Genomic DNA, 23,083 nt, shown 5'->3' with positions numbered 1-23,083 from the left:
GCTTTCTGTATGTTTAAAGTTATCTTTCTTTCTTTTCTTTTTTTTCTTTTTTTTTTTTTTTTGAGACGGAAACTCTTGTTGCCCAGGCTGGAGTGCAATGGCGCAATCTCGGCTCACTGCAACCTCCGCCTCCCAGGTTCCAGTGATTCTTCTGTCCCAGCCTCCCAAGTAGCTGGGATTACAGGCGCCCACCCCCATGCCTGGCTAATTTTTTGTATTTTTAGTAGAGCCACGGTTTCACCATGTCTCTACTAAACTGTAGAGACTGGTCTTGAACTCCTGACCTCAGGTGATCTACCCACCTCAGCCTCTCAAAGTGCTGGGATTACAGGTGTGAGCCACCGGACCTGGCCTGAAGTTATTTTTTTTAAAAAATCACTTGGGGCCAGGCGCGGTGGCTCACGCTTGTAATCCCAGCACTTTGGGAGGCCGAGGCGGGTGGATCACGAGGTCAGGAGATCAAAACCACGGTGAAACCCTGTCTCTACTAAAAATACAAAAAATTAGCCGGGCGTGGTGGCGGGCGCCTGTAGTCCCAGCTAGTCGGAGAGGCTGAGGCAGGAGAATGGCGTGAACCCGGGAGGCGGAGCTTGCAGTGAGCCGAGATTGAGCCACTGCACTCCAGCCTGGGCGACAGAGCGAGACTCCGTCTCAAAAAAAAAAAAAAGAAAAAAAAATCACTTGGAAGAATGCACTCGGAATTGCAGATAACTACTAAAAATTATAGAAAACAACAAAATATAGAGTGATGATTTACCCAACCTGATTTTAGAGGAGGATATCCGATATTTGCTTCACATTACATAACCTAATATAAATTTTATCTATGTATTAAACAACAGGAAAACGACTTAACTTTCCCCCACCAAAGCAAGAAAAAGAATTCAGGCAGAGGGGAAGAAAATTAAAGAGCAGAAGTTCTGGGGACAGACTGGTGTTTAAATTTTAGCTGTACCACTTACTAGCACCGAGCCCTTGGGCAAAATCTTGCTCTTAGACATTTCTCAAAAGAAGACATACAAACGGCAAAGAAACATATGAAAACAATTCTCAGCATCACTAATTATCAGAGAAATGCAAATTAAAACCACAATCTTGCACCAGTCAGAATGGCTATTTTTTATTATTTATTTATTTTGAGACGGAGTCTTGCTCTGTCACCCAGGCTGGAGTGCAATGGCGTGATCTCAGCTCCACTGCAACCTCCGCCTCCTGGGTTCAAGCAATTCTGTCTCAGCCTCCTGAGTAGCTAGGACTACAGCCGCACGCCACCACGCCTGGCTAATTTTTATATTTTTAGTAGAGATGGGGTTTCACCATGTTGGCCAGGTTGGTCTCGAACTGCTGACCTCAGGTGATCCACCTGCCTCAGCCTCCCAAAGTGCTGGGATTATAGATGTGAGCCACTGCGCCAAGCCAGAATGGCTATTATTAAAAAGTCAAAAAACAACAGATGTTGGCACAGATGTGGAGAAAAGGGAATGTTTATACATTGCCAGTGGGAATGTAAATTAGTAAGAGAGCTATAGAAAACAATATGGAGATTTCTCAAGGAACAAAAAACAGAACTACCATTCCACACAGCAATCCCATTATTTGGCATCTACCCAAGAGAGATAAAATCAATTTATCAAAAAGATGTATGCACTTCTATGTTTCTTGCAGCACTATTCACATTAGCAAAGTCATGGAACCAACCCAAGTGTCCATCAAAGTTTGACTGGATAAAGAAAATGTGGTCCATATACACCATGGAATACTATGCAGCCATAAAAAAGAATGAAATCATGTCCTTTGCAGCAACATAGAAGGATCTGGAGGCCATTATCCTAAGTAAAATAACTCAGAAACAGAAAGTAAAATGCTGCAATATTCTCATAAATGGTAGCTAACCAATGAGTACACAGGGACATAAAGATGGAAATAATAGACACTGGGGACTCTAAAAGGGAGGGAGGGTGGAAGGGAAGTGGGAGTTGAAAAATACTATTGAGTACAATGTTCACCACTCCAGTGACGGGTACACTAGAGCCCAGACCTCACCATTATGCAATATATCCCGGTAACAAACCTATACATGTATCCCCTGAATCCAAATGAAAAATAAGGCCAGGTGCAGAGGCTCACAGGGCTGTAATCCCAGCACTTTGGGAGGCCGAGGCAGGAGGATTGCTTGAACCTGCGAGGTGGAGGTTGCAATGAGTGGAGATCATGCCACTGCACTTCAGCCTGGGTGACAGAGTGAGTCTCCATCTCAAAAAAAAAAAAAAAAAAAAAAACAGTAAAAATAAAAATAAAATGAAAATCTCTGTTCTTAGCGTCCTCACCTATAACATAACTCACTTATATTATAGGTGAGGACACTAAGGCTGGTTATGAGGATGAAGTATCAGTTGGCTTTCTATCAAAATAACAAAAACTTAAGTACAACATCCAGATAATCACTATTTGTGTTGTTTTTTGAATAAAGTCTTCAAAACTAAGACCTAATGGCTGCACAATTTGTTTTTCTGTCCCCATGGTTAGATAATGTCCAATTTTCACCATCATGCTTTGTCACAAACATTCCCGAGTATAAAATCATTGTCCAAATGCCTGAATGAGTTTTGGACAGAAGAGGGCAGTATTGAACAGCTTTCAGCTCTGCTGAACCAGCAAGCTCTTGATTTTCAGGACCAGAAGTCACTGAAAATCACCAATACAAAAAGTTGAAGGCGGGGCGCGGCAGCTCACGCCTGTAACCCCAGCACTCTAGGAGGCCGAAGCGGACGGTTCACGAGGTCAGGAGATTGAGACCATCCTGGCTAACATGGAGAAACCCCGTCTCTACTAAAAAAATACAAAAAATTAGCCGAACATGGTGGCAGGCGCCTGTAGTCCCCGCCACTCGGGAGGCTGAGGCAGGAGAATGGCGTGAACCCGGGAGGCGGAGCTTGCAGCGAGCCGAGATCGCGCCACTGCACTACAGTCTGGGCGACAGAGCAAGACTCCGTCTAAAAAAAAAAATTAATAAAAAAAAGTTGAGATGCACTCTTTTATTTTTTTGAGATGGAGTCTTGCTCTGTGGCCCAGGCTGGAGTACAGTGGTGTGATGTCAGCTCTCTGCAGCCTCTGCCTCCAGGGTTCCAGCGATTCTCTTGCCTCAGCCTCCTGCGTAGCTGCAATTACAGGCATGCCACCACGCCTGGCTAATTTTTGTATTTTTAGTAGAGACAGGGTTTTGCCATGTTGGCCAGGCTGGTCTCGAACTCCTGACCTCAGGTGATCCACCTGCCTCGGCCTCTGAAAGTGTTGAGATTACAGGTGAGCCACCGTGCCCAGCTGAGATGCACTTTCAAATCCTGTAAAGTTGAATGTGACACTGTGCCTATTTTTACCACCTTGACTTTCAACATCAACATTTCAAGGGGAGAAAAGGAGCACATATTAGTATGTCTCGAGTTAACTCCCTATCTTCTAGTTTTCTTTATTTGCACCATGTAAAGATGCAGATCCCTTTTCTGCTTTTGTTTTGTGTTTGTTTTTGTAGAGATGGAGGATCTCGCTGTGTTGCCCAGGCTGGTCTTGAACTCCTGGCCTCAAGCGATCCTCCCACCTCAGCCTCCCAAAGTGCTAGGATTACAGACGTAAGCCACAGAGCCTGGCCAGATGCAGGTCCTTTACCCCAAGTATGGGTCAAAGGTGGCCGGGACCCTTCCTCCTGTGCTGACCTCCCCCTCCTCACCCTCTTCTTCACTTTTTTTGCTTTCCCCAGCCCAACTGTACATGATACACCAAAATCACCCCCACATTTCCCAGGTTCTTGCTGCAGGTAAAGAGTACCAAACAAGACCATATCATTCCCTTGTAGTTTGTGGTTAGCAGAAACCTTTCAATTTTTTTTTTTTTTTGAGACACAGTCTTGCTCTGTTGCCCAGGCTAGAGTGCAGTGGCGCGATCTCGAATCACTGCAGACTCCACCTCCTGGGTTCAAGCAATTTTCCTGCCTCAGCCTCCCGAGTAGCTGGGACCACAGGGGCCCGCCACCATGCCCAGGTAATTTTTGTATTTTTAGTAGAGACGGAGTTTTGCCATGTTGGCCAGACTGGTCTCAAACTCCTGACCTCAGGTGATCCGCTCATGCCGGCCTCCCAAAGTGCTGGGATTACAGGTGTGAGCCACTGCACCCGGCCTGAGAAAGTATTTTTACGTGCTCCCTGCATGCTGGTTGTGAATGAGTTAAAGATTGTAGCTTAGTGAGCACAGCGGGAGGCTGTTAAATGCATTATAAAATAGCCTAAAAGATGTGGCTGCGGCAGGCAGGAGAGGCTCAGACCAGAGGCTCAACCCACTCCCACTGCTGGGAGTGAAGGGAGTAAGTGATTGATAAGAGGCCCCTAAAAATAATGGAGGGGGCTTCCAGGACAGGCAGCCAGTGCTCACCCGTGCAGGCCTGGCACGGTGGAATCCATTCACAACCACACTTCATCACAGCCTTCCGTTAGGGCGCTTCTTTTAATTCAAAACTCCTATGGAATTTTTATCTGCCTTAGATTTGTCTGACTAGCTACGAAGAGGAAAATCAAAAAGCTCCATCTTTGATTTGGGATCACTGATATGGGGATGTACTTTTTGGTGCCCCTAAAACCTCCTTTGATTTTGGAGTGGCCTCTTCCACACAATGTATAGTTTTTTAACTCATGTGTGATTGAACGATCCCGCCATTTTTAAATGCGCTGCTATCCACCCAAGTCTCTCCGATGCCCAGAAAGCCCAGTCGTGGTGCTCACGTACTCACTGGTGCTGAGGTTCAGCTAGAAACAATTCCAGCATCCCACTAGGTCACAAAGATGGCCAAAATGTTAAAGGGAGTGGTCGGTGTGTCCCCTGTAGAAGCCTCTGGAGCCCGAACTCACAGGCACCTCCGTCTTCATACTGTCCTGCTAGTCACTGGTCTTTTCCCACCCTGTAGACACTTCAAAGTGCAGGAAAAAGACTAATCCTTCCAACAGGCCACATACCCATGTGTGATACAGTCTTGTATTGACAGGTCTTTCGACATCAACCATTAGTGAAACCACATCATCCATGCCTTGTTTCTCAAGAGAATATTACTACAGAAGCCAAGTATTTCTATGCCCTTCTTCTGGGTGGAGACACGTAATCACATGCTTGTGTGAGACAGGGTCAATATGCGGAAAACATTACTTGGAAAAGATAAGATAATTTTAAAGAAGATGTAGAAAAAGCTTTCATTCACTTAATTTTCTGAATATACCCAAGAAGGAGGGATCTCTGCATGGATATAGTGCATATAAGACGCAGGGCTGGGCTGGGCGTGGTGGCTCACGTCTGTAATCCTGGCATTTTGGGAGGCCGAGGCAGGCGGATCACGAGGTCAGGAGATTGAGACCATCCTGGCTAACACGGTGAAACCCCGTCTCTACTAAAAATACAAAAATTTAGCCGGGCGTGGTGGCGGGCGCCTGTAATCCCAGCTACTCAGGAGGCTGAGGCAGGAGAATCATTTGAACCTGGGAGGTGGAGGCTGCAGTGAGCCGAGATCGTGCCACTGCACTCCAGCCTGGCAACAGAGCGAGACTGTCTCAAAAAAAGACTGTCAAAAAAAAAAAAAAAAAAGATGCAGGGCTGGACGTGCTACTCAGTAGGGTCCCAGCTACTTGGGAGGCTGAGACAGGAGGATCGTTGAGCCCAGGAGTTCCAGGCTGCAGTGAGCTATGATCGTGCTACTAGTACTCCAAAACAAAACTTTTTTTTTTTTTTTTTTTTTTGAGACAGAGTCTCTCTCTCTGTCGTCCAGGCTGGAGTGCGTTAGTGCAATCTTGGCTCACTGCCAGCTCCACCTCCCAGGTTCACGCCATTCTCCTGCCTCAGCCGCCCGAGTAGCTGGGACTACAGGTACCCGCCATTCTCCTGCCTCAGCCGCCCGAGTAGCTGGGACTACAGGCACCCGCCACCACGCCCGGCTAATTTTTTGTATTTTTAGTAGAGATGGGGTTTCACCGTGTTAGCCAGGATGGTCTCGATCTCCTGACCTCGTGATCTGCCCGCCTCGGCCTCCCAAAGTGCTGGGATTACAGGCGTGAGCCACCGCGCCCGGCCAAAACTTTTAAAAAGATGCAGTAAAAATAAAGGCTGGATATGGATGAAGCTACTTCATGCTACAACATTCCAGAAGGAAAAATAACTTGAAGTTATCACTGCCAAGCAAGACCTTGGGTAGGCTTTTGCTTTATGTTTTTCTAACGTATGAATGAAAGTTATCCTTAATAAGTGTGGAAAGTGAAATACAGAAGTTACTTCCTGGACTGAACACCTCTCACCCTATTTTTAAGAGTATAAACTATTCTCAATTACAACATTATAAAAAAATTATAACACTTCTTTAATAATAACAAACTAGGTGCTTTTTAATATTTTAAACAGCTTTGTCATAACAAGCCCCTTCGAGGTTAAAAAAGAAAGTCCTATAGAATATTAATGGAGTCAAATAAATGTGAAAATATATGAAAAGTTGCATCTTTAGTGATGTAGTAAGAAACCAAAACTTGAAATCATTTCATGTACAAAAATCTCACTTTGGCCAAGAATTACTGGTGCTTCACACTGAGGTGTTACCTGCTATTAACCTAGGTTTATCTCCAGATAAATGTTCTGTGAATCCCATTTATAAAATCAATCTCCAGGTCTATAATGTGTATCTGCAAATACACATTTTCCTCTCGAAAATATCCATAATCTCCCTGTCCCCAAAGCTGCAAAGGCTCCATGATCCCAAGAAGGGCTAAGCTACAGTGGTCCCTGCTGGCTATGTGTTCCCCACCCCCAAGATCCATATAATGTAGAGACAGCCTGTGTGTTCAAAACCTGGAGCATCATCTTTCTTTTCTCACTTTTCCAAATACTTAGCAATTAAGAGATAAATTATAAATTGTTTTCTTTTACTTTAGAGGCTTAAAAGAAAAAAAAACTTTAAAGGAATATGTTGATTATTAATAATATTACAAAATATTAATTAATAATATTACAAAATATTAATGTTTTTATCCAAAACTTAGCTATCAGGTTTCAGTGACACCACCACCATCATTTTTGGTTGAGAAAAAGAAGTGCGATAGTGCAGAAACGACATGTTCATTTTTCAGGCTTAGAATCACCAGTGCTCCCCATCCCCAGGCACATCAGGAGGCTTACAGTGACATCTGGAACTAGTTATCTTTCCCCCAAGATTCATAGCATTGTCCTGGAATTTTTCCAGGAATTCTCTGCATTCTAAGTCCATCCCTTATAGGCTACACACCCAACCTCCCTTGTTCTAAAGCTCATTAACCAGAAAACCTCCAAGCGGAGATACATTCAAATTCATAAAAGCAAGGATCCCATACAGGAGCATATCGGTGACACCATCACTGGACCTGGTGTTTTTTTTTGGGGGGGGTGGGGTGGGGACAGGGTCTTGCTCTGTTGTTCAGGCTGGAATGCAGTAGCACAAGTGATCTTCCTACCTCAGCTTCCCAAGTAACTGGGACTACAGGCACGTGCCACCATGCCCAGCTAAATTTTTAATTTTTTGTGGAGAGGAGGTCTCCCCTATGTTGACCATGCTGGTCTCAAACTCCTGGACTCAAGTGATCCGCCTGCCTTGGCCTCCCAAAGTGCTGGGATTACAGGCATAAGCCACCGTGCCCAGTCCCAATCCCTGGTCTTGATATTGATGTTTCACGATCCCTTAAACATCTGGGCAGGCATGTAAGAATGCGGGTCACTAAACAAGTATTAGCATCTTCACAACGAGAAAGAGGTCTTTTGCAAGGTATTCTACAGTCATGCTCTTTCTAGCTGTGAAACTTGGGTAATTATCAAATCATGAGAAACTTACTTTTATGATAGAAACGGGGTTACAGAACCACTTTCTGCAGGATTATTGTGAGGAATACATGATAATATCCACAAAGTGCTGAACAACACCTGCCAGACTAGGCGCTCAGGAAGTGGTAGTTATTAATCCAGCAGTTGTGAAAGTATCAATTTTGTGTCTCCAAAGTCTCTTGACAAGGAATCTGTCTCCATAGCAGATGTGAAACACCCACGTGCAAGGTATTTTTTTCTTTTGTAAAAATTATTTGCATCAGAAAGTGCATCATAAATAATCTAGAACTAACATGAACGTTGGAGGATTGATTCTTCCCCAGTTTCTACTTTAAAGAATAATGTCCCTATTTCTCATGATACTTCACAGTTTGCAATGTATCAATATTATCAGTTTCAGTAATGTGGGTGACTTAGAGAAAAAAGGTACTTGCTTAATTCAAAAAGCATTTTTTTGGCTGGGCGTGGTGGCTCACACCACTTTGGGAGGCTGAGGCGGGTGGATCACCTGAGATCAGGAGTTCAAGACCAGCCTGGCCAACATGGCGAAACCTCGTCTCTACTAATACAAACATTAGCCGGGCGTGGTGGCGGGTGCCTGTAATCCCAGCTGCTTGGGAGGCTGAGGCAGGGAGAATTGCTTGAACCAGGGAGGTGGAGGTTGCAGTGAGCTGAGATTGCGCCACTGCACTCCAGCCTGGGTGACAGAGTGAGACTTCGTCTCAAAAAAAAAAAAAAAGGCGTTTTTATGCTGGCATGCTATTTACAGTTGAGTGGGGAAGGGGATGATCATCGTGTCACATCACTTATTTCTTGTTTCAAAGCTAACTTATTGCAAATGAGATGTGAGAGAAAGAGACCCCAAGAATGGCAACAGTATGTAATGTGAATAAGCAATCATTTTGTAATTCAATTTCCACTGCATTCATTTTAGTGGTTTGTGTAAACTGGGTTGTGTGTGTGTGTGTGGGGGGGTGGGGATAATAGTATTAAGTGACAGCTCTTCCTTACTTTCAGAAATGCAAACTTGTTCCTAAGTAGTTCCTACAAAATGCCATCAGTCCTGCTAATGAATTGTAAAATTTAAACACATGCCTCCTAAAATAACATAGTACTAAAGAGAACTACAATAACCTTCTATAGTATTTCAGTGAATAATCCCAAAGATGCAAGAGACCTTTAAGATTTTATTAAACTTTACTGTCAATTTATTTTTATTTTTATTTTTTTGAGACAGAGTCTTGCTCTGTCACCCAGGCTGGAGTGCAGTGGCACAATCTCAGCTCACTGCAACCTCTGCCTCCCAGGTTCAAGTGATTCTCCTGCTTCAGCCTCCTGAGCAGCTGGGATCACAGGTGCACACTACCACGCCCTGCTAATTTTTGTATTTTTAGTACAGACGGGGTTTCACCATGTTGGTCAGGCTAGTCTTGTACTCCTGACCTCGTGATCCGCCCGCCTCAGCCTCCCAAAGTGCTGGAATCACAGGTGTGAGCCGCCGCGTCTGGCCACCTTACTGTCAATTTTTTTTTTTTTTTTGAGACGGAGTCTTGCTCTGTTGCCCAGGCTGGAGTGCAGAGGTGTGATCTCGGCTCACTGCAAGCTCTGCCTCCCGAGTTCACGCCATTCTCCTGCCTCAGCCTCCCAAGTAGCTGGGACTACAGGCACCCGCCACCATGCCCGGCTAATTTTTTTGTATTTTTAGTAGAGATGGGGTTTCACCATGTGAGCCAGGATGGTCTCGATCTCCTGACCTTGTGATCTGCCCGCCTCAGCCTCCCAAAGTGCTGGGATTACAGGCATGAGCCACCACACCTGGCCGTTACTGTCAATTTTTAAAGCTCTCATGGCTTTTCAAGATTCTGAGCAACTATTTAAAGATGATGATTATGAATCTTCCCCATCAGAATAACTTGCGGAGGAAAAACCAAATGACAGCTGAAACTCCCTTTCATTTTTACTTTTTCCACTACATAAGATTTCTCGCTGGTAAATTTTTGGAGTTAAGATTTTCTGTGCACTTTCTTATTATCAGGAAAAAGTGTAAAATTTTGCCATATCCTCCATACCCACATTGTAAGAAAAGTAAATTCAGAAAGCAATAGAGCCAATTACCTGATTTTGCCTTAAAAATCAGTCCTTCCCGCTATTTCCATTCATTTATCATTCCATTGGGATTACCTGAGCCAACTATTACAAGCCCCCTCAAGTGCTCCAAGTTTAACCTTTAATTACTGCTAAAACTTTAGACCACCTCCTTTTACCATAGGAATCTCAGTATGCGACTAATTGAACAGTGAATATAATAAAAATCATATTGTACCCGAAAAGTACTCAGAAAAAAGTCATGATCTCAGAAACACCACCCCGAGCTGTGACTCCCTACAATACACATTTGCATATTTCATTCATAGAAAAATTAATGATCTGGGGAAAAAAATGGAGATTTTTGTGTTTTCAATTTTTTTCATATTGTACAGTCTATTTATTAACAGCTTCAAGATATGGCATAAACTTTCAAGCTGAGTAAAATGGTAGAAAGGTTAGCCAAGTCAACTTGGGGGTCGAATTTTAAGGAAATCTCAAAGTAAACAAGCTAATCTATAGGAAGTGAGAGACAATTTTAGTATTGCTGAACTTTCACATTCTTTTAAATTCCACAGGAGCGCATGGCTTTGCAGGAGCAGTTACATTGAGAAAATTTTAAGTCCTAGAAATTCTATAGTTGCTTTAAAAAAAAAACAAACATGTAGGCCAGGTGCGGTGGCTCACGCCTATAATCCCAGCACTTTGGGAGACCGAGGCGGGCAGATCACAAGGTCAAGAGATCGAGACCATCCTGGCCAACTTGATGAAACCCCGGCTCTACTAAAAATACAAAAATTATCTGGGCATGGTGGCGCAGGCCTGTAATCCCAGCTACTCGGGAGGCTGAGGCAGGAGAATCGCTTGAACCCGGGAGGTGGAGGTTGCAGTGAGCCAAGATCGCACCATTGCACTCCAGTCTGGCAAAAGAGCAAGACTCCATCTCAAAAAAAAAAAAAAAAAAAAAAAAAAAAAAAAACCGAAAAAAAAATAGATTTGGCAGGAATGATCTCAAATATTTAAAGAATAAAGAAGTGCTGTTCCTATAAAGTTAAATTCACAAATGCAGTTTAATTTTGATGAGAGGAAGAGAAAATACGCAGGTTAGGTCACAGTACAATGGCATAAGACTATCAAATGTCAAGTTAGAGGAGCTGTAAGAGCATTCTAAAAGTTTGATGCGTGTAAGTTATTTGCTAGAAGTAGGCATTAAATATTATAATTCATACTCACGGCCAGATTCCTAGAAAGTAAGCTAAAGAAACAAACTTTTTTTTTTTTTTTTTTTTACTATTTGTTGCCTAATGTTGCTTCCTGGCCACCGATTTTATAATAACTATGGCTTTATTAAAACCACCACTTAAAGCACAGCTTAAATGTTAGTCCCCTAAACCACCAAGTGTACCTTTATTCAAAGTTCCTAGTAAACAAGTCAAAATGCAAACACTTGTAATTTGCCCAGAAGAGGAATGTATTCGGTCTGTGACTACGGCAAGAGATTAAGCTTTCACAACTTATTTTCAAATTCACACAAATCTGACATATTTCTATTCAGTCGGCTGCTGTTGTTCCTCTCCACATCCCTCTCTCCCTAAGGGGAAAGGTACAACCCCGAACAAAATATACTAAAAGTCTCCCATAGGCGCAGTCAAGAAGATTCTAGCTCAGCCAAAAATGAAACACTGAGGTTGTCTGATTCTTGCTGAGCCAAAGGGAGAATGTTCTTCTGATGAAAAACTCAGCACACGGAGGGAAATAAATGCCAATAACGGTCCAGCCACTGACCTGCCGGGCTCCCCACCAAACGCTCATTCTACGGAAGGAAGCCCTTTTCATGCCCCGTGCCTGCCGTCCAGGGAGGACAAAAGCGACCTGGCTTGTGCCTTACCTGTGATGGTGATGGTCCCCAGCATATTTTAAGTAGCACTACTGTACAGCAGATCAGCTTAGCGGGTCCCTGCCCTCCCCGGCAGACGCCTCGTCTTCCTTCCTGTCAACCCCAGGTGGTTTCGGTGGGATCAGAGCGGACTGAAAGCCCAGCCACTCCCGTAGGAGGATCGGGGAGAACAGGAGGTGCCCTCGGAGCTGCCGCAGCGAAAAGCGGAGCGCGGATGCATTTCCCTAGATAATTATAGGCGGACCCCCCCACCCACGCCCCCACCCAGCCACCCACACGCGGGCTGGCGTTGGCCCCTCCCTTGCTGTGCTCCAGGACTTTGGGAGCGCAAACTTCTCGGCCCGGGCTGCACAAGCAGGGGGTCACGTGCTTCACCTTAAAGCCCTCCCCCGAGCTGGGCTCTGTGAGTGGTCAGCGGGCTCTGCAGAGTCCCGGGAGGGTTTAAAGGGTGCCGGGCATGAGTTCGATGCTGGAGCCGCCGCATTGGATCTAAACGGTTACTTCATTCCTGGCACCGATTTACTAATACTTCTGTATCTCAGCTTTTTAAGTCATTTCAAGGAACTAGCCACACAGACATTAAATTCTCCCTCCATTTTAAAGACTGCATTCTGCATCCTTATGTTTGTTTAAAGGCTGGTGTGGTGCAAAACACCTCCCTTCTTGGCACCTGTAGCATTTGATATTTTCACCATCTGTGTCTTACACATACACACACGTTGCACTGATCTGAGGATTGGCAACTCTCAGTAGTGCTGTTTCCTGAACTCTTTGAGAAGGGCTCTTAGAAGTGAACTTGTTCCTTCTAACAAGTGCTGTCTTCAACACTTGACCAAGGCAACTTTTCAAAAGCAGACTTGAGCATGAGGTTTTTCTAAATGGCAGAAGTCAGCTAACCTTTTAGATCAAACTATGCCATGTTCCAATTTTTAGACACTATCATATCTCTAACATGCAAGCACACAACTCGGAAATCAAAGCCTATGCTAAAAGTTCGGAAGAGTTCAGGCAGCCCTAGAATACTTCAATTCTTTCTCATTGAAGCTTCAGGTTTGTTCTTTGTAAAGACACGAGTGACGAATGAGTTGGTGTGGTCTCACAATTTTAATACACTTTTTTTGTACGCCAATTTTTTGTTAGGGTAGGTCCGTTAGGTCCCCTGGGTTTGTTCCCTTCTTTCATCCTTTCCCTATTTATCACTTCATGCCTTGCCTGCCTGACCCATTAACACCAGCTCTTCCCATACACAAACAAAAAGGAAAGTTTTACTATTGCACTTCTCTTCAGAGAATGAAGATCTTGTTCATTATTGCTTGGGGCAGGGAGGAGGGAGGGGAGCCGCGGCGTGGACCACAGTGGGCACAGCAAAGAGAAGGGTGGGCAAGGAACAGGAGAATCAGGGAAAAATGGAAGTTAAGTCCAGGAGAGCTGGCTGGCGTGGCACGTAATTGCGCTTTTTGGGCACCAGGGGGCGCGATGCACCACACTCTGAGCAGCGTGAAGGCCGCTTCCTTGCCGGTAACAGGACCTAGTTACAAAAATCAGCTTCAGCCTCTCCAAAAACCTGGCTTCCGTTTCATATCCCGGCAAATACCCGGCCTGGCAGGAACAGGGAATGATGGGCCTTGTCCTGACTCAGTGAGATATTGCCTGGAAGCTGACTCCCAGACCCAGCCATTGAGCAGCTTCCCAACCTTTTATCTTCTCTAGAGAAGTCTCAACTCTAGTTCACAAATTGTTCCAATTTTAATAATGAGGCTGGTGTGTGTGTGAAATGCTGCTGGTACTGACCATCATTCTGGAGTCCACAGAGCCAAGGGGGCAGGGCAACTTGGCCATTCCTCTCCTCCCAATCCCAGCCCCGGAGTGTCCTGGCTGTGCAAATCATGGATAAAGACGACTTGGGATGTTGCATCAGGGTCTACGTTAATAAGTCCCTTCCCCAGAGATGTCCCAGGAGCCGTGGGTGATCTGGGATCTGAGGGCTTGGTTCTGCATCATTTCTCAGCACCAGTGGTTGGGGACAACACAGGGCTATCATCTGGTGCCACTTCTGAAATCGAGTCTGCCCTTGCAGAGCAGAATGAATCTCCAGCTCCTCTCCTTTCTATCAGTCCAAATTCTAACAATAGGACAAGCAACAGCTATTCCACTGAGCTGGATAGGAAGAAAAATAAAAACACACAAAATGTCACTAGTTACACAATTAATACCCTAAACAACATTTTCAAAGGTCACTGTACTGCTGTTCAGTTTTGGCACTGAAACATTTCTTTTTTATGACATTCATGAAGATGCTAACACATCTGATTTGATATTCTTTTTTTTGGGATGGAGTCTCACTCTTGTCGCCCAGGCTGGGGTGCAATGACGCAATCTCGGCTCATTGCAACCTCTGACCCCCCGTTCAAGTGATTCTCCTGCCTCGGCCTCCCAAGTAGCTGGGATTACAGGTGCATGCCACCACGCCCGGCTAATTTTTGTACTTTTAGTAGAGATGGGGTTTCACTATGATGGCCAGGCTGGTCTCGAACTCCTGACCTCAGGTGATCCACCCGCCCCGGCCTCCCAAAGCGCTGGGATTACAGGCATGAGCCACTGCGTCCGGCCTGATTTGATATTCTTAAAGAGGCAATTAAAATCACGGCAGAGCAATAGATCATGTGGCAAGCTGTAGACTCTCTCAGCCAATGGGTCTCCTTTGATCTCTGCCTCTAAGAATGATCAAGGACAGGGTGCACGGCCCAGCTGCCCAGCGAGCCTCTGTGTGTCTGCGTTTACAAAGAAAAGCCATCAATTAGGATAAAAACAGGAGTAAAGATGAGACCTAAGGTCACTGTCCAATGCAGGAGACTTTCTTTTATCATTTCCATTCTCTGTTTTTGTTAAATCAGGATTTTTAGAGGAAGACATTATCACCCAAAGCAAGAATTATAGGAAACGTTTTGCTGTATAATACATAGGTGGATGATAGAAAACGTGTTTTCCCAAATCTGAATGGTTCACTCAACAAATATTTACCAAGTTGTTGCTCCGTATTTATTATGTGAAACACCCAGGGATCTAATTAGATGCTGTCCCTGGCCTCGGGGAGCTCAGTCGTGGGTGGTGGACACACCCAGCGGTGGGAGCGGGTGGTGGACATGCCCAGTGGCGGGAGTGGGCAGCTCCAGTTTGGTTCACCTCTGAGGTAGCCTTGGAGCTGGTCTCTGAAGGGATGAGGTGACACTCCCTACCTGGGGCGCAAAAGAAGGCGGTCCATAGGGAGAGACGAGCATGGGCAGAGATGCCAAGAGCAGGACATTTGGGCAATTATGAGTGGGTTCCTCATAGCTATGAGGTTCGGAGTTTACTTAGGGAGGTCTGGGAGTTGGGGGCTTGGGGGGAAGACAACATTGGAGATGAAACTAAAAATATTTATGAAGAGTTTTGAATGACATGTTAAAAACTTTGTAACAAATTATCCATTAAAAGTGAGCAAAGACTCTGAGTAGCCATTTCTCTAAAGAAAATACACAAATGACCAATGAGCACATGAAAATATGTCCAACATTATTAGCCCTTAGAAAAATGCAAATCAAAACCACCTCACACTCACTAGGATGACTATAACAAAAAAGAAAAAAGACAACAGGTTGGGCACGGTGGCTCACACCTGTAATCCCAGCACTTTGGGAGCCTGAGGCGAGCAGATTACGAGGTCAGGAGTTCGAGACCAGCCTGGCCAACATGATGAAACCCCATCCCTACTAAAAATACAAAAATTAGCCGGGCGTGGTGGCGGGTGCCTGTAATCCCAGCTACTGAGGAGGCTGAGGCAGGAGAATTGCTTGAACCCAGAGGGGTGGAGGTTGCAGTCAGATATCGCACCACTGCACTCCAGCCTGGGCTACAAAGTGAGACTCTGTCTCAAAAAAAAAAAAAAAAAAAAAGACAACAACATAAAGCTGATGTGCCTGGTTTAAAAAACAGGGGCAGGTGGCGGGGGGCAAGGAAGACCACAATAACAAGGAATGGTGAAACTGGAACCCTCATTCATTGCTATTGGGAAGGTAAAATGGTACAGCTACTTTGGAAAATAGGCTGGTAGTTCCTCAAAATGTTAAACATAAATTTATTATATGACCCAGCAATTCTCCTAGACATATAACCAAGAGCAATGAAAATACCCACCCACACAAAAACTTGTCCATCAATGTTCATTACAGCATAATATTCCTAGTAGCCAAAAGTGGAAGCAACCCTAAATATCTATCAACTCATGCAGAGATAAATAAAATTGAGCTTATCTAATGGAAATGGGTTAGTAATAAAAAGTAATAAGAAATAAAGTACTGAAACATGCTATAACATAGATGAATATTGAAAAAACTTTAAGTGAAAGAAGCTAGTCACCAAAGAGCACATATTGTTTAATTCCATTTATTTGAAATGTCTACAAGAGGCAAATCTATAGACATAAAGTAGTTAGTGGTTACCTAGGACTGGGGGTTTTGGCGGGAGAGGGAGTGACAGCTAACCAGGATGGAGTTTCTTTACGAGGTAATGAAAATGTCCTGGCTGGGTGTGGTGGCTCACACCTATAATCCCAACACTTTGGGAGGCCGAGGCGGGCAGATCACTTGAGGTCGGGAGTTCAAGACCAGCCTGGCCAACATGGTGAAATCCCATCTCTATTAAAAATACAAAATTTAGCCAGACATTGTGGCACATGCCTGTAATCCCAGCTACTCGGGAGGCTGAGGCATGAGAATCACTTGAACCCAGGAGGTGGAGGTTGCAGTGAGCTGAGATCACGCCATTGCACTCCAGCCTGGGCAACAGAGCAAGACTCCCTCTCAAAAAAAAAAAAAAAAAAAAAGAAAGAGAGAAAAGAAAATATCCCACAGTTGATTGTGGGGGTGGTTATACAACTCTGTGAATATAGCAAAAACCACTGAACTGTGTACTTTAAATGGGTCAACTGCATAGTATGTGAATTATAGCTCACAAAAGCTGGTTTGTTTCTTTAAAAAAGAACTTTGTGCTGCTGGTTCTGAAGACTATAGGGAACCAATGGAAGCTTGAGGCAGGCGATGGTGGCACTGAATTTGACTGTGATTTAGAAAAGGCAACCAGGCTGTGATGACGGGAGAAAGAGACTGAAGCAACAAAACAGATGGACGCGGTAGTGACGCAGGTGAGGGAGGAGTCCGAAGTTATGGTGCCCACAAGATGAAAGATGCAATGCGAATCTGTGGGATCATCCGAACGGAATGATGTCCATGAAATAAGAATGGCCTGGAACCCTGAGGAAGAGGAATCTGAAAAAGGACCCTGGGAATGGACAGGGATTAGGGGCAATGAGGGAGAAAGTGGCAGCGAAGCCACATGTGGAGAGGATTAAAACATGGAAACAGTGGTCCACAGTGTGGCAGCACAAAGTAGTGACACAGGCCGGGCGAGGTGGCCCATGCCTGTAATCCTAGCACTTCGGGAGGCCGAGATGGGAGGATTGCTTGAGGCCAGGAGTTCGAGAACAGCCTGGGCAACACAGCAAGACCCCATCTCTGTAAAAAACAAAAGCAAAAAACAAGGCAGTGACACAGGAAGAGAATGGGAGAGGCCTCAGAGTGGGCAGTCTGGAGGCGGGACCGGCGGACAGACGGCTGCAATGAAGCAGGCTACTCTCCTCTTTTTTTCCTGAAAGGGAGGGGACAGGGACCACTACACTCAGAATTAAAACCAATATTAGGCTCTCCAACTTCCTCCAAGGATGCTTAGGTATTTAACCCAAATATGAGTGTCACGGAATGGAAGAATGGACTTGCACACCAAATTCAACCCTCCCTGGCCTCCTCTCCTCTCATTTTCTCTTTAACCTGGCATCACCCTTGGAGGAAAAGAAGCCCAAAACCAGTAGGTTCTCTTTTCTTCTTGCTGGAAAAGGACAGATGAAATAGAAGGGAGAATCGATGCCACTGTTATTCCTTTAAATGAACCTTGAGCACGTGTTTGGAGGTTCTAGCAGGGGAGCACAGCTACTTGTACACCCTTGAGCGAAGACCAGTCCTCCTCTATCGGGGATGGTCGTCCTCTTCGACCAAGTGTGCAGGTTCGGGAGGGACGCAGATGGAGTGGTGAGGGAGGAAGGGGACACCCACCTAGTCAGCCAGATCAGCCAAGTCAACCCTGGCCATCAGTGGGGTGACCTCACCTCCTGTTATTCCTTTGAAATGCTCCAAGATAATTTAAAGTTGAGTGAAATACAGCTCCAAATTGGATAACTGTAAAAGAGGAGATATATCTATCTATCTAGATATCTATCTCTATCTAGATATCTATATCTAGATATCTATCTCTATCTAGATATCTATCTCTAGATATCTATCTCTATCTAGATATAGGTATAGGTAGTAGATAGATAGATAGATAGATAGATAGACATCTGTCTGTAGATGTATCTATCTATACACACCCTGAATCTAAATGACACTGTCAGGTTATCTACAGGATGGGCAGGCTCTCTGCTGCATGCTATGCACATAGATAAATATCAACTAATTGAGTTTTATGGTCCAGTTGAACTGGACATGTTTGTATAGACATGGTTATTGCTATTCAAAATCCAAGATAAATACTCTGAAGAATAGTTCCTCAAAGGAATTGTTATGATACAACAGAAACACTAAAGGAGAATTTTAAAATCACTTTAAAAAGCAAGAGGAAAATAAACATTAAACACTCAAATAATAAAAGTGATGTAGAATAAATATTATTTCTCTCCTTGAGTCCACATATATTTATTTCTTTACCTAGGCAATTCTATGAAATAGACCAAATGAAAAAGTATAGATATATGTAAAAAAATTTCTCAGAAATGAGGTACATGAATTTTTCTTTTCTTAGAGACAGGGTCTCACTCTGTCACCCAGGCTAGAGTGTAAATGGTGAGATTCATTGCAACCTCAACCTCCTGGGCTCAAGTAATTCTCCTGCCTGAGCCTCTGGAGTAGCTGGAACTACAGGCATGCACCACCACACCTAGATAATTTTTTTATTTTTATTTTTTTGTAGAGGTGGGGTCTTGCTGTGTTGCCCAGGCTAGTCTCAAAATCCTGGGCTCAAGTGATCCTCCCACCTTGGCCTCCCAGAGCACTGGAATTACAGGCATGAGCCACTGCGTCCAGCCAAGTGCATGAGTTTCTAGACTGAAAGAGCTCAAAGAACCCAGCACATTGAATGGAAATGGATTCACATGGAGAGTCTTCATTACAAGATATTCAGAAGACTGAAGACCAAAAGGAGTCCATGAGCTACACAAGGGATGAAGACTCAAAACAGCATCAGATTCCAATGGCCAGACATCTATCAAGGTGACACTGACACAGAATCCTAAGATACTTGAACATACTCAACAGAAATGGACTTGATTGGGGAATACTTAGGACCAAGTATGAGGAAGACATCACACTTTTTGTTCATTTTCCTAGTCCATTTGGGCTGCTATAAAACCACCATATAAACCAGGTGGCGTATAAACAACGGACAATTTTATTTTCCACAATCCTGCAGGCTGAAAGTCAGAGATCATGAGGCCAGTGTGGTTGGGACCTGGTAATCCCGGATTCTTCTGGACTGCAGACTGCTCCCCGTAACCTCACATGGTGAAAGGGAAGTGGTCCCTTTTATAAGGACACTAATCCCATTGATGAGGGCTCCACCCTCATGACCTAAGTACCTCGCAAAGGCTTTCCCTCCAAATACCACATCACCTTAGAGTTAGGATTTGGACATGTACATTTAGGGGGACACAAACCTTCAGTCCATACTGCTAAGCTTACATAGTGAGGTTACAGGGCTTGCGGCTCAGAGCTCGGCAGGAGGCTGCTTGGGAGCAGACCCTGGCTCCGCTCCCTGACTATTTGGTTGGACACTATCCATCTGCCACTTTATTTACAGCTAACAGTTATCTGGAAAGCAGGAATTCTCTTGCTCTAATCTCTGGCTACTGCATTGTGTAAGGCTGTATTGCTAATCATCTCGTTGAGTGAGGTACCAGAAGGATGACTGATCATTCCAGGGTTAGAAATCCATGTCAACATATATTGATGTTTTCTTCACTTTATTTGACTTCAGCTCATTTTGCAACATCCTTGAGGTAAGGGACTCCCTTATACCAGCAGCCACATACTTCAGCATCAATGACTCATGTCCTCCAGTCAATTCTTTCAGTATATAATATTTGGCTTAAAGCAAACTAAGTTGTTCTCATGTTTTAAAGAGTCTGAGAAAGAAACTGTTCTTAAAACTGGGGATACTGAAATTGAAACCCAGTCATGTTTGGCAAGCTTCCATCAAGCACATTCCTATCTGAAATATACATAAGCCCTGGAGTTTTTCTTTTAATGTGAGACAGGTTATTTTCTCGGGAGATGTTTTGCCTAGAGAAGAAAAGGAAAGACATGATAAATGTTTTCAAATACTTAGAGAGCTGCCATGTGGAAAAAGGAGGTGAGTTTATTCTCTGTAGTTCCACAAGGCAGCCCTGGGAACAGAGAAGAGCAGTTGGAGGGAGGCATATTTTAGCTCCAGGGGAATAAATGGCTTCCTTTTATGGAGAAAACTCCACAAACCTTCAAGCGGTTAAGCAGAAGAGCCTCCTGCACAGGGGTAGGCTCCTAGTTCAGAGAGCCTCAAAGCTCCCTTCTACTAACATTTCTCTGGTCCCAAATCTGACTTTCCAGTGGATCGTTCATGGAGGTGGTGTTATGAGCTGAACTGTGTCCCCCCAAAATTCACATTTGAAGTCCTAACTCCCAGTACTTCAGAAAGTTACTGCATTTGGAGACAGGGCCTTTAATGAAGTGACTAAGTTAAAATGAGGCCATTAGCCTGGGCCCTAATAAGAACAGGAGTCCTGGCCGGGTGTGGTGGCTCACGCCTGTAATCCCAGCACTTTGAGAGGCCAAGGCGGGCTGTTCACTTGAGGTCAGGAATTCGAGACCATCCTGGCCAACATGGTGAAGAGTAGAATCCCATCTCTACTAAAAATACAAAAATTAGCCAGGTGTGGTGATGCAAGCCTGTAATCCCAGCTAACCGGAAGGCTGAGGCAGAAGAATCACTTGAAACCAGGAGGTGGAGGTTGCAGTGAGCCAAGATCGTGCCACTGCACTCCAGCCTGGGTGACAGAGCAATACCGTGTCTCAAAAAAATTATAAGAACAGGAAATTTGGACACACCAAGAGACCAGGGATGTGCACATGCACAGAGGAAAGACCAAGTGACGATACAGTGAGAAGGTGGCCGTCTGCAAGCAAAAGAGAGAGAGGCCTCAGGAGGAACCAAACCTGCAACACCAACATCTTAGACCTCCAGCCTCCAGAACTGTGAGAAAATAAATTTCTGTTGTTTGAACCACCAGTCGAGTATTTTGTCATGACAACCTTAGCAAATTAATACAGGGGGATAATGACCTTATGCTTGCAGTTGGTCTAAATATTGCATGTCCATGTTAAGACACATGAAAGCAACCAGTTCATTCAATTAATTAAATCTAGCACATAGCACTTTTCACCTGAATGACTAATGCATGCACTGGTTGACACTAGAGGTCGGAGGAAAACTACCAGATATCAGGCTGTACTGATACTTGAACTAAAGAGCAATTTGAAAACAATTCAAAGCATGATATGCAGGAATGAATCTTAACAGGTTAAACAGTTGTTGAATTTTAAGCCCAGAGAATATATCTTCAGACATTATCAAAGCATCCTTTTCTATATGATATGGTTTGTCTGTGTCCCTACCCGGATCTCATCTTGATTTGTAGTTCCCATAATCCCCATGTTCAATGGGAGGAACTCAGTGGGAGGAAATTTAATCATGGGGGCAGTTACCCTCATGCTGTCCTCATGACAGTGAGTGAGTTCTCATGAGATCTGATGGTTTTATAAGGGGTTCTTCCCACTTTTGCTCGCCACTTCTCCTTCCTGCTGCCATGCGAAGAAGGATGTGTTTGCTTCCCCTTCCACCACTATTGTTAAGTTTCCTGAGGCCTCCCCCGCCCTGCAGAACTGTGAGTCAGTTAAACCTCTTTCCTTTATAAACTACCCAGTCTTGGGCAGTTCTTTATAACAGTGTGAGAATGGACCAATGCACTATAATATAGGGACATTGTGCTCTAGACTATATCATTGCCTTAACCATGTAAAAGTTACTACAAATTAGGTGACACTGAAACTGTTTTACACTCAAGGTGAGTCAGTCCTTGAGAAAATGCCTAAAAGATTTTCATTCCATAAATAAAACAGCCACTACAGTCTGAATGTTTGTGTCTCTCCCCACAAAAAATTTCATATGTTGAAACCTAATCACCAAGGTGCTGGTATTAGATGGTGGGGCCTTTAGGAGGTGATCAGCCTCGGGGTGGAGCACTCATGAATGGGATTAGTGCCCTCACATCAGAGGCTTAAGGGAGTTTGTTTGTCCCCTCTGCCCTTCTGCCACATGAGGACACATAGGTGGCACCATCCAGAGAAAGTGGGACCTCATAAGACTCTGATTCTGCTGGTGCCTTGATCTGGGACTTCCCAGCCTCCAGAACTGTAAGAAATAAATTTCTGTTGCTTATAAATTACCTGGTCTAAGGTATTTTGTTACAGCAGCCTGAACGGACTAAGACAACAGCTAAAATAATTCCATGTCTCCATTAGTGGCTTAGTTACAATCACAGAGCCACTCCTTGTGGACCATCTCAGTTCCTTCAAGGAAAAGGGCCTAAATCTTTTTTTTTTTTTTTTTTTTTGAGACAGAGTCTCGCTCTGTTGCCCACAATGGTGGGCAATGGTGGAGTGCAATGGTGTGATCTTGGCTCACTGCAACCCTCGCCTACAGGGTTCAAGCGATTCTCCTGCCTCAGCCTCCCGAATAGCTGGGACTACAGCTGTGTGCCACCATGCCGGGCTAATTTTTGTATTTTTAGTAGAGACAGGGTTTCGCTATGTTGCCCAGGCTGGTCTCGAACTCCTGACCTTGTGATCCACCCACCTCAGCCTCCCAAAGAGCTGGGATTACAGGTGTGAGCCATTGTGCCTGGCAGAAAAGGGCCTAATTCTTAGACTGTTACTTGGGCAAGCCTATAGGCTGACTTGCCTGGCTCCTTCTCAAATGGGCCAGAACATGGACCCAATTTGAAAGTGGACTTCAGTGGCCTCTGTACTATAGAGAATTATAGGTAACATCTCCAAG

The 23,083-nt window shown here is 44.5% G+C and overlaps 1 protein-coding gene across 4 annotated transcripts in view; it reads right to left on the bottom strand.

The window, feature by feature from the left end:
- The window catches only part of AKAP12 (A-kinase anchoring protein 12), a 119,199-nt gene that overhangs the window by 21,622 nt on the left and 74,494 nt on the right, over positions 1-23,083 (bottom strand). The window contains exon 1 of one of the 4 annotated variants that reach the window (XM_003255884.3): positions 11,843-14,180. The exons of the other annotated variants lie outside the window; for them this stretch is intronic. Within the exon in view, the coding sequence (XP_003255932.2) occupies positions 11,843-11,867 (25 nt within the window). The 5' untranslated portion in view covers positions 11,868-14,180. Of the gene's footprint in view, positions 1-11,842; positions 14,181-23,083 lie in introns of those variants that run through there. 4 annotated transcript variants of the gene reach the window in all.

This window comes from Nomascus leucogenys, chromosome 3 (assembly GCF_006542625.1).
Source record: "Nomascus leucogenys isolate Asia chromosome 3, Asia_NLE_v1, whole genome shotgun sequence".
Classification (NCBI taxonomy): Eukaryota; Metazoa; Chordata; class Mammalia; order Primates; family Hylobatidae; genus Nomascus; species Nomascus leucogenys.
This window is presented reverse-complemented; position numbering and strand designations above follow the sequence as displayed.